The sequence below is a fragment of the Nycticebus coucang genome, chromosome 5 (assembly GCF_027406575.1).
Source record: "Nycticebus coucang isolate mNycCou1 chromosome 5, mNycCou1.pri, whole genome shotgun sequence".
NCBI lineage: Eukaryota > Metazoa > Chordata > Mammalia > Primates > Lorisidae > Nycticebus > Nycticebus coucang.
In genome coordinates this window covers 31,274,658-31,289,094 of record NC_069784.1, presented here as the reverse complement: position 1 = coordinate 31,289,094, position 14,437 = coordinate 31,274,658, and the positions used below count along the sequence as shown (strand labels likewise).

Here is a 14,437-nt window from a genome sequence, read left to right as displayed (position 1 = left end):
GTTCCCAAAACCTGCCCCTCCCCACCCCCCGCAGAGTGGGCTGGAAAGAAATTATAGCTTATTACAGCCTCTGGATCATACTTACAGGAGAGTAACTATGACAGTAACAGGCACAAAACCATGTTTTAGATTCTCTGGGCAAGGAAAACAGGTAAAAATGAAAGATTGAACCCAGGCATCTACCAAAAGCCCACTAGAAAGAAAATTTTTAAAAGGCATCTCTTCTTAATAACATTCAACAAGGACGAGGAGAATAAAGGAGGAGATGATAAAATTTTGAAAGCTGGAAATCAGATGAATGCGCAGTAAATATGATCAGGAAAATGGAATACTAAGCTGACAGGGAAAAGATCAGAGATGGTTCTCACAATATACCAGGTAAGTCTCCAATGGCTTGGAAAGTGGCAGTCCTGAGCTCTTATGGAAGTGAGATTGAAAGAAAAGACCAGATTAAAAGTTCATTTAAGAAGCTGACTTTAGTCTATGAAAGCAACATTACCTCCCATTTTATAAATCAATCTCTCCTGCTGACTTTTCTCAACCACTGATAGAGTCAGAACCATCTCAGAATAGAACAGTTGGCCTAGAAGACAGCAAGGTACCTGCCCCACACTGTGTTCAAACTGGAATGGGAAGGTCCCTGCTGAGGAATGTTTTTCCACCTGTGGTATACAGGAAACCGTGGTCAGGAATTAGTAAAACACCAGGCTCTATTCACCTCAAGAGTGCCTTCCTACTCTGAGATTATATCACTATTCAACACTTGAATTATATCCCTTTCCACTTCCTCCATCTCTCCTGGATCTTTCCCAACAGAATGTAAACATTTTCAGATCTATACTACCTTTAAAAAGAACAAACCATCCAAAACTCCCTTAACTCCACACCTCCCTTCAGCTACCACCCTGTGTGTGGCCTCTCCTTTGAAACAAGATTTCTCTAAAGAATTACCCATCTTCCTTTGTAAAGTGTGGAATTCCATGGTGCTTAGCATACTCATAATGTGGGGCACTATCACCAGTCACCACAACTCATTTTAATCATTCCAAAAGAAACTCTGTATTTACTTCCAGTGACTCCCCCATTCTCCCTCCTCCCAATAAGCAATCTACTAATTTATTTTCTGTCTCTCTGGATTTACTTATTCTAAGTCCAGGGAACATTTGACAAACATCATCTTCCTTAATATGTCAGCAACATGTAACTCTCCCCTTTGAATACCCTCTTCTCTTGGATTCTGGATTTTCCTGCCGCCTGTCTTAACATTACTTCCAATCTCCTTTGCAAAGTCATCCTTCAACTCTCGGGCTTTCAAAGTGATACCTCGTCCAGGTTCAATTCCAAGCCTAAATCCTTCACACCCCACACTTCTCAATCCATACTCTCTCCCTGGACCAGGCACTCTCAAATTTGAGAGGGCATCATCATCGCCTGGACAGTTCCTTAAACACAGATTGCTGCCCTCCCCACCCCCCACCCGAAGTCTCTGATTCAAAAGGTTTAGGAGAGTCTGAGAATCTGCATTTCTAATGAGTTCCTAGGTGGTGCAGGTGCTGCTGCCAGGGGGGCACATCCTGAGAACCACTGCCCCAGACAACATCACGGACATAAACTATCATGTATCTACCAATGGCCCTCAAATTCATCTGTTCTGGCACAAACTCCTTCTTAAACCTTAAAATAATATAGCTGACCACCTACATGACATTTCCACTTGGGTGTCTGAAAGGCATCTCAAAATAACTGTCTAAGAAGAACCCCTTGAATCTGGCTCCCCCCAGTAAAAAAGAGCAACAATAACCGGGTCCTACAGCACCACGTGTCTTGGTAAAAGACGCTCCCACAGTCCTCAGGCTAGAACCCAAAAGCCTCTCCTTTCTCTCCTTCCCCTAATCCTATTTGTCACTATGCACCATTGTTTTTGCTTCTTAAATATCTCTTAAATGCAGTTCACTCTCCAGCTCCACTGCCACTGCCTTCCTTACCCACTCTTAGTCCTTCTTATCATTTTTCTTCACTGAAGCTGGAGTGATATTTTTATTCTAAAAAGGCAAATCTGACCTGGTCGCTCTTTGGATATAACCCTTCACTGACTTCCCACTGCTCTCAAGGTAAAGTTCAAATCCTTGATGTGGCCACAAGGCCCTAGGATATTTCCCCAACCTTCAAATCTCCGCTCAAAGATTATTTGTCTTGGGTGGAAAATCTCCCAAGACAAGGGAGACTCTTGGCTGGGTCGGGTCCCCAAATATTTTTTGTGATTGGACTTAACTACAGTTTGAAATTATATCCTGGTATGCTTATTTTAATTCCCTGCCTCTCTTCAAAGAAGGCAGGAGCTATGCATTTTTTTATTTACCATGTATCCTCAGCACCTGGCACAAAACAGATATTAAATGTTTAAATTAAGTAAAGGAGTTCAGGAGTGATTCCCAAGAAACTTTCCTGTAGCATTCTGTGGCTGCTTTTGTTAACTCAAGCAGCCTAATGCCTCAGTCTGCACTAGCAAGAAAAGCTTTTTTGCATTAACCCAAAATCCCTTTCATGCATGTTTCCCCTGTTCTTTGCCAAAGAGTATTAATTGAATAAAGCTGAAAGCAGTAATGCTCTAAGGTAGTTTTCTCTTCCTTTGTCAAGCGGCACTAAATACACTGGTTTATTTTAGCACAGATATGTAGAGGGACTATTTAACTTTCACTGTTTAAATCACCATACCAATGTGCTAAAAAGTTTAAACTCCCACAGTTTTTTTATAGCAGTGACAGTACCCAATAGTTTACTTCACTTCTGGTTGGCTTTTTCATTCATTCATTCATTCTTATTGAACCAAATATTTACTGAGTAGAATAAGAAGACATGTGTTTTTCCACCTCCCTCTTGAAAGAGGGAAAAAATTTGCACCACTTGGTGCCTAAAAAAAGCTCTTACCCTAATCTGTCGTGATAGTTTTACCATGTATTGAATTACTCTGCTAAACAGGTAAACGCAAGGCTGCTCTTCATCCAGGAGATAAGGTAATATCCAAACACCCAGGGCTTCTGATCATTCATCTCTGCTGAAGAATAAGAATAAATCACGTGTCTCTAACCCCCAATACAGAAGACTGATGTTACAGCCAACAGCTATCAAGAGACGTCCAAATACAAACTGAGCTCAGCCTCATGTTTGGCCATCTACACTCTATCCATCTTAGCAATTCTATCTTTCTAAATGTGACTTCTGGCATAACAGTCAACTGAACCACAAAGCTATTATTAAGTGATTATAAAAATCCACATAACTATGACCTCAGAAGGATCCTATTTGTTGAATGAAAAACTCAACAAATTAATATGCAGATAGAAGGAGAAGTTGAAAATTTTTGGTCATTTTAAGCTTTTGCATTTATTTTGCAGAAAAGCCGTAGAAGAAAAATTAAATTTAGGAAAACTGGAATCACCATCCCCAATTGGATACTAAAAGGCTCAGCGCCCATAGCACAGTGGTTATGGTGCCAGCCACAGACACAGAGCCCGGCCCGGGCCAGCTAAACAACAATGACAACTGCAACAAAAAATAGCTGGGTGTCATGGCAGGCACTTGTAATCCCAGTGACTTGGGAGGCTGAGGCAAGAGAATCGCTGAAACCCAAGAGATTGAGGTTGCTATGAGCTGTGATGCCTCAGCACTCTACCGAGGGCAACATAGTGAGACTCTGTCTCAAAAAAAAAAAAAGAACGAACGAAAGAAAAAGAAAGGGCTTCACTTGACTGATTGGTGTCCTAGAGCTATCTCATACAGGCTCTCAATAGTCAATTGTTAAATATTCAGAATTTCAGCAGCCCAGCAGTGGTAGAAGTGCACCACGGATTTTGAGCTTTTTACTTATATAGCCAGTTTACCACTGCTTATTACTTAAAAATCTAAGAAATTACTCAAGAATGAAACAACCTTATAAAGATTAATAATAGAAAGAGAAATCAGAGAGGAATGAGCATATTTATACAAAACAGTAAGAAAGCATTTCTGGTTGGAGATGAAGTTGTTCCTGGAGAACAGAGGCACACTAAAAAAATAAAACAATGGACTGATGCAAAAGAGACTAAGAAATAGCAGGAATGACGAGCGTCTACGTATGCCTTGATTCTGTGAGTCTCTGTCAATTCTCTGGATAACATGTAGTTAGGAGGTTTGTGAAATCTGCAGCACAGCAGGTTAGGAAGGATCTTAAAGGTCATCTAAGGACCCCATAAACGCTAAACTGTATCCCACCCTCACAACCACCACAAGATTGTGAGCTTCCCAAGGATCAGAAATGTGTCTTTTACACCTGTGTGCCCATATGGAATAGATGCTGTAGAGTAAATGGAAAAAGAAATAAGTGATCATTACTAGGAATTCATTCAGTTTATGCCTGAACACCTCTGGCAGCTAGGAACTACTGACCCTTATTTACCACTTTAGCAAGAAAAAGCTGATAAAGAGTCCTTTTCCATGGTGATGCATTTTGCTCAAATATACCCCAGGTGTTAAGGATGTATTCAACAGTCTGGACTGGAAAAGCCATCTATTTTCAACACTCAGGAAACTGGCACATCCTCACTATTAAAACTAATGTGAATTCTCTTCCATGATACCAAGCTTCGAAAGCAAAAGTTTACTAAAAATCCATGGGATAGAACTGACCCCAAAGATCAAGACTGAATGAGAAGCAGTGAGAAAAAGTTGAGAATGAAAGGAATGTCTTAAAAGAGCATGCAATAAATTTTGTTGTTTTTGTTTGTTTGTTTTGAGACAGAGTCTCACTATATCGCCCTCCACACAGCAACCTCCAACTCTTGGGCTTAAGCCGTGGTTCTTAACCTTCCTAATGCCGCGACCCTTTAATACAGTTCCTCATGTTGTGGTGACTCCCAACCATAAAATTATTTTTGTTGCTACTTCATGACTGTAATTTTGCTACTGTTATGAATCGTAATGTAAATATCTGATATGCAGGATGTTTTTAGGCAACCCCTTTGAAAGGGTCATTCGACCCCCCCCTCCCCAAAGGGGTTATGACCCACAGGTTGAGAACCACTGGCTTAAGTGATTCTCTTTTTTTTTTTTTTTGCGGTTTTTTTTTTTTTTTGGCTGGGGCTGGGTTTGAACCTGCCACCTCCGGCATATGGGGCCGGTGCCCTACCCCTTTGAGCCACAGGCACTGCCCCCTTAAGCGATTCTCTTGCTTCAGCCTCCCAAGTAGCTGGAACTACAGGAACCCGACACAATGCCCGGCTATCTTTTGGTTGTAGTTGTCACTGAACCGGCCAGCTCCAGTGTATGTGGCCAGTGAGCTAGCCACTGAGCTACAGGCACCGAGCCGTGTTTTCATATTGCTCAAGAAAAAAACACAGTAAGAAGAACTTTTCCCTTTGAAGTATAAAGTTGACTGCTAAATAAACTTTGACAAAAATCTCAATGTCATATTTAAGCTAACAAATATCTGGTCCAATGTTTTATAAAGAGATATAATTTACAATTACTTCTAATATCTACCAGCACATGTTTACTTTGCTTTAGAAGAACAGAAGGCAGCCTGATGCCAAGTCCTAAGTGGTTGGCCCTTTTGAGCCTTGGTTAAAAGACCTACAAGTGCTGGCATGTCCAGAAGATCTAAAATAATTGGTTTTGAAATTTTCCATTAAGACTCAACCACATAGCTCAGCAACTGGGATATCACTAAGGGTCATCCCCTAAAACACAACAGCACCTCCCTCAACACAAACATTATGGTTCCCTTTTAATGCTCTGTGCTGTTAAAGGATTGCCCGTGGGAGGTCTGTGGATCCTCTGTTAAGGAATATTGCTTGGAGCCAGGCACAGTGGCTCAAGCCTGTAATCCTAGCACTCCGGGAGGCTAAGACCAAGACGGGTAGATTGCTTAAACTCAGGAGACCAGCCTGAACAAGAGTGAGACACCCTCCCACCCCATCTCTAAAACTAGCTGGGCATTGTAGCTGGAGCCTGTGATCCCAGCTACTCGGGAGGCTGAGGCAAGAGAATCATTTGAGCGCAAGAGTTTGATGTTGCTGTGAGCTGTGATGCCAAAGCACCCTACCAAGGGTGACAAAATGAGACTGTCTCAAAAAGGGGGTGGGGGGGAGGGACTGCCGGGCCACACATCGACTCTAAGAGAAAACGTGGATATTCCTGTTCACAGTAGATAAAACACCACTATTTGATAAGCCATCTATTTCCAAGACGTTCAGGAAATAGCACAAAAACAGTTCCACAAATGGCAGCATATTATTCTAATCTCAAGAGACTTTTGTTCCACACAGGTGCGGAGCAGGAAACAGGCCTCAGAGTGTTTCAGAACACAAGTTCTGCTGGATGTAAATAGGAATCCAGGGGCAGAAGAAAATTTGTGCGTACTTTGGAAAATTCCAGGTTGCACAAGTTAAAAAAGTTTACTTCATTACACGGAACCAGTCAGAATATTTAAAAGGGGAAGGTCCTTTGCAAATCTTCAAGATGGAGAATCCTTATGTGATCACAGACTTTTTTTTCTTTTTGCCACAGGACCTTTTATAGAGTAGTAGTTCTCAATCTTGGCCACACATTGGAATCATGTATGTAGCTTTTAAAAATCCCAACGTCTAGACTTCACCCCAGACTTCACCTCAGAATTGTTGGGAGTGGAACCCAAGCACCAACAGTCTGTTAAAGGTTCTCAGGTGTGCAGATAAGCTTGAGTACAACATAACTTTGAGAAACACTGACCTATAAGTTCTAGCCTTTTCTTCAAGCTGAAAGAAAGGAAAATAAAGAGAGAAAGAAAGAAAAGGAAGGAAGGAAAGAAGGAAGGAAGGAAGAGCTACACAAAATTACATTCCTGGACCTATCTGGGAAGAGACCAAAAAATAAGATAAAATAAATAAAATATGAAATAAAATAAAATACAAAAAAAACAACTAATGACTAGCAGTAGGCCATCCAATGACCCACCAGCCTTATCCCACTGCATATCAACACAACACTTCACCTCCCCCATCTCCATACATAGTCATTATTTTTCATGCTATGCTTTCTGGATATGTCCTCAACACTAGGTCCCTGGGGCAGCGCCTGTGGCTCAGTGAGTAGGGCGCCAGCCCCATATGCCGAGGGTGGCGGGTTCAAACCCAGCCCCGGCCAAACTGCAACCAAAAAATAGCCGGGCGTTGTGGCGGGCGCTTGTAGTCCCAGCTGCTCGGGAGGCTGAGGCAAGAGATTCGCGTAAGCCCGAGAGTTAGAGGTTGCTGTGAGCCGTGTGACGCCACGGCACTCTACCCGAGGGCGGTACAGTGAGACTCTGTCTCTACAAAAAAAAAAAAAAAAAAAAAAAAAAACTAGGTCCCTGGATGTTATTTGTTGTGGGCATCATTTTATTCCCCCACTTAATTAACTATGTCATTGAAAATTGGTTTTTTTCCAATTCAGCAGATTTTATCACCAATACCAAAAATCTCACCAACCTGATACATCAACAAAAAAGTAGGTATACAATTAATTAGAAAGCACGAAAGAGACCTACAAGAAGAGGTGTACAATTTAGACTGGTGACGTTTCTTACGTTTTGTGAGAATTTAAAGATTCACAAGCACTGTTACACAGAGCACCTAAGACTGTAGATTTGAAAACCGCAGCCACTCACTGCCACAGGAACAGTCTGAGGATTCCACTAAGGGTCAGGAGTCCTGGGGGACTTGACACAAGCTGCAATTAATAGGACTTTGTAGAATGTTTGGTCCATAATAGACACAATAATTTAGTAGTCGCTGAAAGAGAGAGAACCTAAAAAGATTCACAGCAGGTTTGCCAATTCAAACTCTGCTGGCTTTGACCCAGTCTGAAAGGTCCCTTGTTCCCTTGAAGGCCAGCAGCCAAACCAACACTGACAAAGGATGGATGGACACAAAGAATTAGAGTAGATGAAAAATACCCTTTTCCTCTAGTTTTCAACTAAAATCACTCTCAAAAAACACACTGGCTATTCTTAGTACAAGTGAGAAGTGCAGTTTTTGATACAACTACCTTACAAGCCAGTGGTACCCCCCAACATTGACTTGCAAACATCAGAACACTCCTTGAGGGTCAGACAAGCCAGAAATTCATCTATCTCTAAAATCAACTATGTGTAATTTAATCAAGAATAGGCAGTAAAGCAACACAAATCTTTTCTTTTTAATTTGCCTCATTTTAGTCAATTTTTAACTATAATTCTTTAAAATTCTAAATATTAAAAAAATGAATAAAATCCTAAATATAAGTCCACATAGAAAACAATCAGATCCTCCTTTTGGTTATAATATTAATAATATGCCTACACTATGATTATATAATATCCTACCTTAATGTACCATTATATGAAACCACCTATACCATATGAATGAAAAATTACAGCACCTGGCTCAGCACCTGTAGCACAGTGGTTACAGCACCAGCCACATACACCAGAGTTGGCAGGTTCGAACCCGGCCTGAGCCAGCTAAACAACAATGACAACAGCAACAAAAAATAGCTGAGCATTGTGGCATGTGCCTGTAGTCCCAGCTACTGGGGAGGCTGAAGCAAGAGAATCACTTAAGCTCAAGCGTTTGAGGTTGCTGTGAGCTGTGATGCCACAGCACTCTACCTAGGGCAACTTAGTGAGACTCTGTCTCAAAAAATCAAATCAGGGCGGCGCCTGTGGCTCAGTCGGTAAGGCGCCGGCCCCATATACCGAGGGTGGCGGGTTCAAACCCGGCCTCGGCTGAACTGCAACCAAAAAATAGCTGGGTGCTGTGGCGGGCGCCTGTAGTCCCAGCTACTTGGGAGGCTGAGGCAAGAGAATCGCCTAAACCCAGGAGTTGGAGGTTGCTGTGAGCTGTGTGAGGCCACGGCACTCTACCGAGGGCCATAAAGTGAGACTCTGTCTCTACAAAAAAAAAAAAAAAAAAAATCAAATCAAATCAAATAAAAATTCTAATTATCAGGAAACTAATTACCTAACACAAAAAAAGCTAAAATATAACGATGCCTGACATGTGAATGAATTAGTCCTTCCTCCTCCAATATATTCATCTAAATTGACAATTAAGGACAGCAAGGCTTATCTGGCTAGTGAAACAGAAATATATCTCCTTTTACTCCTGATTAGACATCATAAGCATTAAAATTAATATGTATTACAGTAAAAAAAATTTTGAATAGCTGCATTATCCACTGGGCCTTTTTAATGGGCATTACGATTTTATAAATGTCACAACATTACCATTTTCAGGTGCACGTGTAGTTTCAAAATTTAAAAAAAAATTGCAAATACTTTTCTGACTTCGAAAACAAATTTAAAGAGATTTCACTGTCCATAGGAAAAGCGCATCCGTAATCCCACATAGGTGCCTTCTCTCACCGTAGACCCTGTGTTCTCACCACGGAAGACGTCTGAAGTTGGCTCAGACACAATACACGTTTCCAGGCTTTCCGCGGGGCATACCTGTGCCTGATTTTCCTGCCTCCATTCTCTGTCAAACCCTTCTCCGCCTTTAAAGGTGTTAAATGAGTCTGACACTTTCCCAAATCTTTGTCAGAATTAATCTTTATTTCTATTTTTGTACAACCTAACTTTTTTACAATTAATTATGAGCCTACAGATCTGCCTGCCCCTATTAGAATGTGAGATTTAAAGAAATAACTCTTATACATATTTATATCCTTATAGATACACATGTGCTTGTACTATGTCCTTGTGGGTATACTAACAATGAGAAAAACAAAACAGATCCTGCATCCAGCAGAGGGATAAATGCATTACCTCATTGGATCCTCAGGATAGCTCTGACCATTTTACAGATAAGGAAACTGAGGCTCAGAGAGGCTAAGTAATTTGCTCAAGTTACTTATTTACTACAGATAGTAGGAAGTTTCATTCTGCTTCCTTGGAAGTAGCTCTGCCTCCAAATTATATACTCTTAGTCATTTTGCTCAGAGGTTAATGTTACTAGTTATTATCATTATTACCCTTTCCAAAAAATAGAATTATATTTTACAAAGGGACTTTCAAATTATAGGAGCTACTAGAAGTGAAAGGGAAAAAACAGACTTTGTCTTTATGTTCTCTCTCCTCTGCATAACCTGTCACTTTTTGTCTGTCCCTCAACGGCTCGTAAGCCTCCTACTCTAGGTTGCTTGAGGACATGTTCCAACCAGGGTCCCAATCCAATGCCCAACCCCTTGGCTTTCACTGAGATGAAGCAAACAGATGTTGACTTTCCTCCTCCCTCCTGCCCACACTCACTCACCCAGTGTGATCAAATCCTGTGGTGTTGGAAACAGAGGTGGGAATCCCTTGGATCTTAAGGGATTCAGTGTTAATCTATTCATTCAAATATTTATGAAAAGCACTTTGAAGTGTAGGCACAAGGGCCTACCCCTGAGAGTTTACAACAAAGAGAGGAAGGCAGACAAGCCCAGTCATCCCACTTTCTCTCATACTTGCTGGTAATTGTGATGAGGGTAAAACAATAAGCAATACACGTGGTTGTAGATTTGTCATGCAAATAAGCAAAAAGGCAAAAATACTAGAGTGATTCACAAACTCTATCAGAGATAGTGTTGTGGGAGTTTTGATGTATGTTACGTTTTACCTTTTAAACAAGCTCAAGTTTACCCCAAGTTTTTACAAGATCTTCTTTCGGTGATATTTACAAAAACGTTCTTTTCCAACACTGGAAATGAGAAAAGGCCTTCCTGAGGATGTCAGATTTTTGTGCTAAAGAGATGATTTAGGGTCTCCACTAAACCTGAGAAGTTACTCTACATCCCCAGCCCCGACATACAGTCAGAGCTCAATCCATGCTCGCGAAATGAAAGAATGAAGGGAAGGATCAAGGATATAAATTACTGGCCTCTAACACATCTTGACATGGTTATTAGCTCATACGTCAGGCACACTTTGTACTTCAAGTAAACTGTCAAGATGTAGAAAGGATTCGAGGGAAAAAATAAATTCCTAAAAGAATAAAGCTATTTTCTTCCTACTAGTTAGGGGATAAAAAACTCTACAAAGTGAAATAAGAAAAACTACCATCTCATTTCATTCCATGTAACACGACAGTTACAATCCAGAACACCATCACCCACCTCTACAGTAGTGAGCTCTCTAGTAAAGTCTAGCCCATCTCACGAGCAGTTATACCTGAATGGAAGATAGGGGGGGTTTGAGCCAGACAGGAGTGCTCGGTAGGCTTCTTCTGGTGTCTTCTTTAAATAGATTACCTAAGACAGATAAATAGCAACATTTAGAATACCAAAGAATGAATAAAACTAATTTAATTACTCACCAAATTTGCATTTCACTTCTTCCACTTTAAGTGACAACTATGGTGATAATGTTGTTCTTTAGACAGCAACTGATCTGGCAAAATTTCTTTTTCAGCTTGAAGCTGAGCAAGTCTTTGGCTTAAGGATAGGTAAGAGCTTAGAGACGGTGGGCACGTCTATAAGGAGGCCATCCTGGGCTGTTTAGCAGGGTGCACTGAACACAGTGGCAGGGTCAGGTGCACCTCCATCATTACACCATGTGCTCACCAAGGACCAAAGCAGGCTTCCTCGACCTTCATAGAAGATCTGCCGTGAGTTATTTCAGTGCTTGGTGAATTCAGAAAGTCATCTCACAGTGAGCACAATACCCCTGGGCTGTCTACTGAGGTCTCTGCTTACTCTGTAGAAAGCCGGGGTTGCTCTCTACATGATGGATAAAATCACAATGAAATGGGCGGCAATTTATGTAGGCCAAAGCACTGGAAAACATCTAGGCTTCTTGAATTCAGGAACCCTCTGGTTCAGCATGATAAACTAATCTCAAAGACACAAACAAAAAAAGGAGCGCTTAAAACTGGTGAACGACTTCCATTTAATCAACTAATGGACTAGGCCGCATGTGCCAGGCGCTGTGTCAGGTACTGGTACCTCCCTTAATAGAATTTATACTCTTGGGCGGCACCTGTGGCTCAAGGAGTAGGGCGCCGGTCCCATATGCCAGAGGTGGCGGGTTCAAACCCAGCCCCGGCCAAAACCACAAAAAAAAAAAAAAAAAAGAATTTATACGCTTGTGGGGCAAAGACAAGAATTAACAAAAATAAATACAGACTGAGATGAGTGCTGAAAAGGAAATAAACCGTATCCTGGAGAGGTAATAGAAAGGGGCCACTTGGGGTCACCCAAGGGAGGAGTCTCTGGGTGATATTTAGAGTGAAAACTATAGAGAGAGAGAGGGAGCCCCAGGGAGAGCTAAGGCAGAAGAAGAAGGCCTTAGCAGGCAGTGGGAATGACAAGGGCAAGGGTCCCTGAGGTGGGCAAGAGCTTGGCAAGTTGGAGAGAAGGCCAGTGTAGCTGGGGCAGGGAGGAGGAGGGAGGCAGACAGGGACCCTGGAGGGGTGGAAGGAAGCGGGGCAGTGGCCCGATGTAAAGGCAGCACACACCAAAACTGTTTGCGTTCATTCCAAGCGCAATTGCATTTTTTAATTCTCAGCTGAGGACACTGGACCTTTTCCTCCACAGTCAGAATTGAATTTAATTCTTAAAATCCTCTCTTCCTAGAGTTAATGGCATTATTTCCTTTACCATTACTCAACACTAAAACCCTGTGCATTTCATTGACAAGAATAGCAGAGTCCTGGTTCTTAACAAGTAGGGTTTTGTACTCTACTTATAAAGCTTCTTTGAGATTTCCCCTGAGCAATATGTTACATGTATTTAGTAATAATTTAGAGATGGGCGGCACCTGTAGCTCAGTGAGTAGGGCGCCGGTCCCATATGCCGGAGATGGCGGGTTCAAACCCAGCCCCTGCCAAAAACCACAAAAAAAAAAAATAATTTAGAGATGAGAAAACACCTCAATTTTGAATTCTCTAAAGAAAAAAAAATGGAAGGAAGGAAGGAAAGGAAAAAGAAAAGGAAAAGGAAAGGAAAGAAAAGGAAAGAAATGGAGTGTAATGATGAAGGTGCACCTAAGGCCAGATGCAGTGGCTCACACCTATTATCCCAGCACTCTGGGAGGCCAAGGCCGGTGGACTGCCTGAGCTCAGGAGTTTGAGACCAGTCTGAGCATGAGAGAGCGAGCCCCACCTCTAGTAGAAATAGCTAGTCATTGTGGCAGGTGCCTGTGGTTCCAGCTCCTCAGGAGGACACTATGGCACTCTACCAAGGGCAACATAATAACACTCTGTCTCAAAAAGAAAAAGAAGAAAAGAAAAGAAAGTCATGCTAGAGGTGAGGCTCGGATTCCACGAACCGTTCACATAATTACAAAACTCCATTTAAACCAACCCTAACTCTAAAGACCATTTGCAGTAACCAGCGTTACAGTACCAACTGTACCCTCAAGGGTAGGTTATGTAATGCAGTGATTTCTTAAGCCTAAAGATGCTGCAGTGTTTGAAAGGTGACTGTGGCTGCTAGAAGGGAAAACTGCTTGGAGAAAGCTTCTATGTATGAATTAGATAATTAAAGCTGAGACAACAACCTTTGAAAAGCAAAAACACATTTCCCTCGGCAGGAGCAATTACATTAATTCCCTTTCATTTCGAGGCAGTCTCTGCAGCAGGGAAGCACCAGCCCACATGCAAAGCTTTTGTTTGGACGGGCTGCCCTACAGGGCTTTGCTCCTCATCTTACCTGCATGACTTAGCACACATGACCCATGTTCGCACACTGTAAGATGAGAGCCTTTGTTTTTATTTTTATCCCGGTGCTCAATTATTAATAAGTGCAAAGTGAAACCCAACAGAGGCTATCTAAATTCCAGGAAGATTCCTGGGGCATCTTTTACAGGTTGACCTTTTACAACCTGAAGGAAAGTAGTTGGGCAGAGTGGGGAAATGTTCTCCTGATAAAGGAGTGTTTTACTAAATGAATGCCATTAAAATACCAAATTCAATTTTTCCACAAGAAAATATGTCATGTATTCCTATGCCAGATCATCTTAGACATGTCTCCTTATTAAAGAGAGAAAGAAAGAAGAGAGACAGATTAGGCCAGATTAGCCGAGCACGGTGGCGCACACCTATATTCCTAGCCCTCTGGGAGGCTGAAGCACAGGGATTGCTTGAGCGCGTAAGTTCAAGACCAGCCTGAGCAAGAGCAACACCCAGTCTCTATGAAAAATAGCTGGGTGTTGTGGCAGATGCCTGTAGTCCCAGCTACTTGGGAGGCTGAGGCAAAAGGAACTCTTAAGACCCAGAGTTTGAGGTTACTGTGAGCTATGACACCAAGGCACTACTACCCAGAGTGACAGAGTGATATTCTGTCTCAAAAAATATATATCAAAATATATATATGCATATATATATATATATATAGAGAGAGAGAGAGAGAGATAAGCCCAGTTGGAAGCGTAAGTCTGGAAAAAAGTCCCCACTCTTGCAAATTCCTAAATGCCATTCTACTTAACTTT

The 14,437-nt window shown here is 41.8% G+C and overlaps 1 protein-coding gene across 5 annotated transcripts in view; it reads right to left on the bottom strand.

The window, feature by feature from the left end:
* Positions 1 to 14,437, bottom strand: part of CDC14A (cell division cycle 14A) — a 205,876-nt gene that overhangs the window by 113,754 nt on the left and 77,685 nt on the right. For 3 of the 5 annotated variants that reach the window (XM_053592084.1, XM_053592087.1, XM_053592083.1), the window contains exon 5: positions 11,180 to 11,259. The exons of the other annotated variants lie outside the window; for them this stretch is intronic. In XM_053592084.1, the coding sequence (XP_053448059.1) occupies positions 11,180 to 11,259 (80 nt within the window). The remainder of the gene's footprint in view (positions 1 to 11,179; positions 11,260 to 14,437) is intronic. 5 annotated transcript variants of the gene reach the window in all.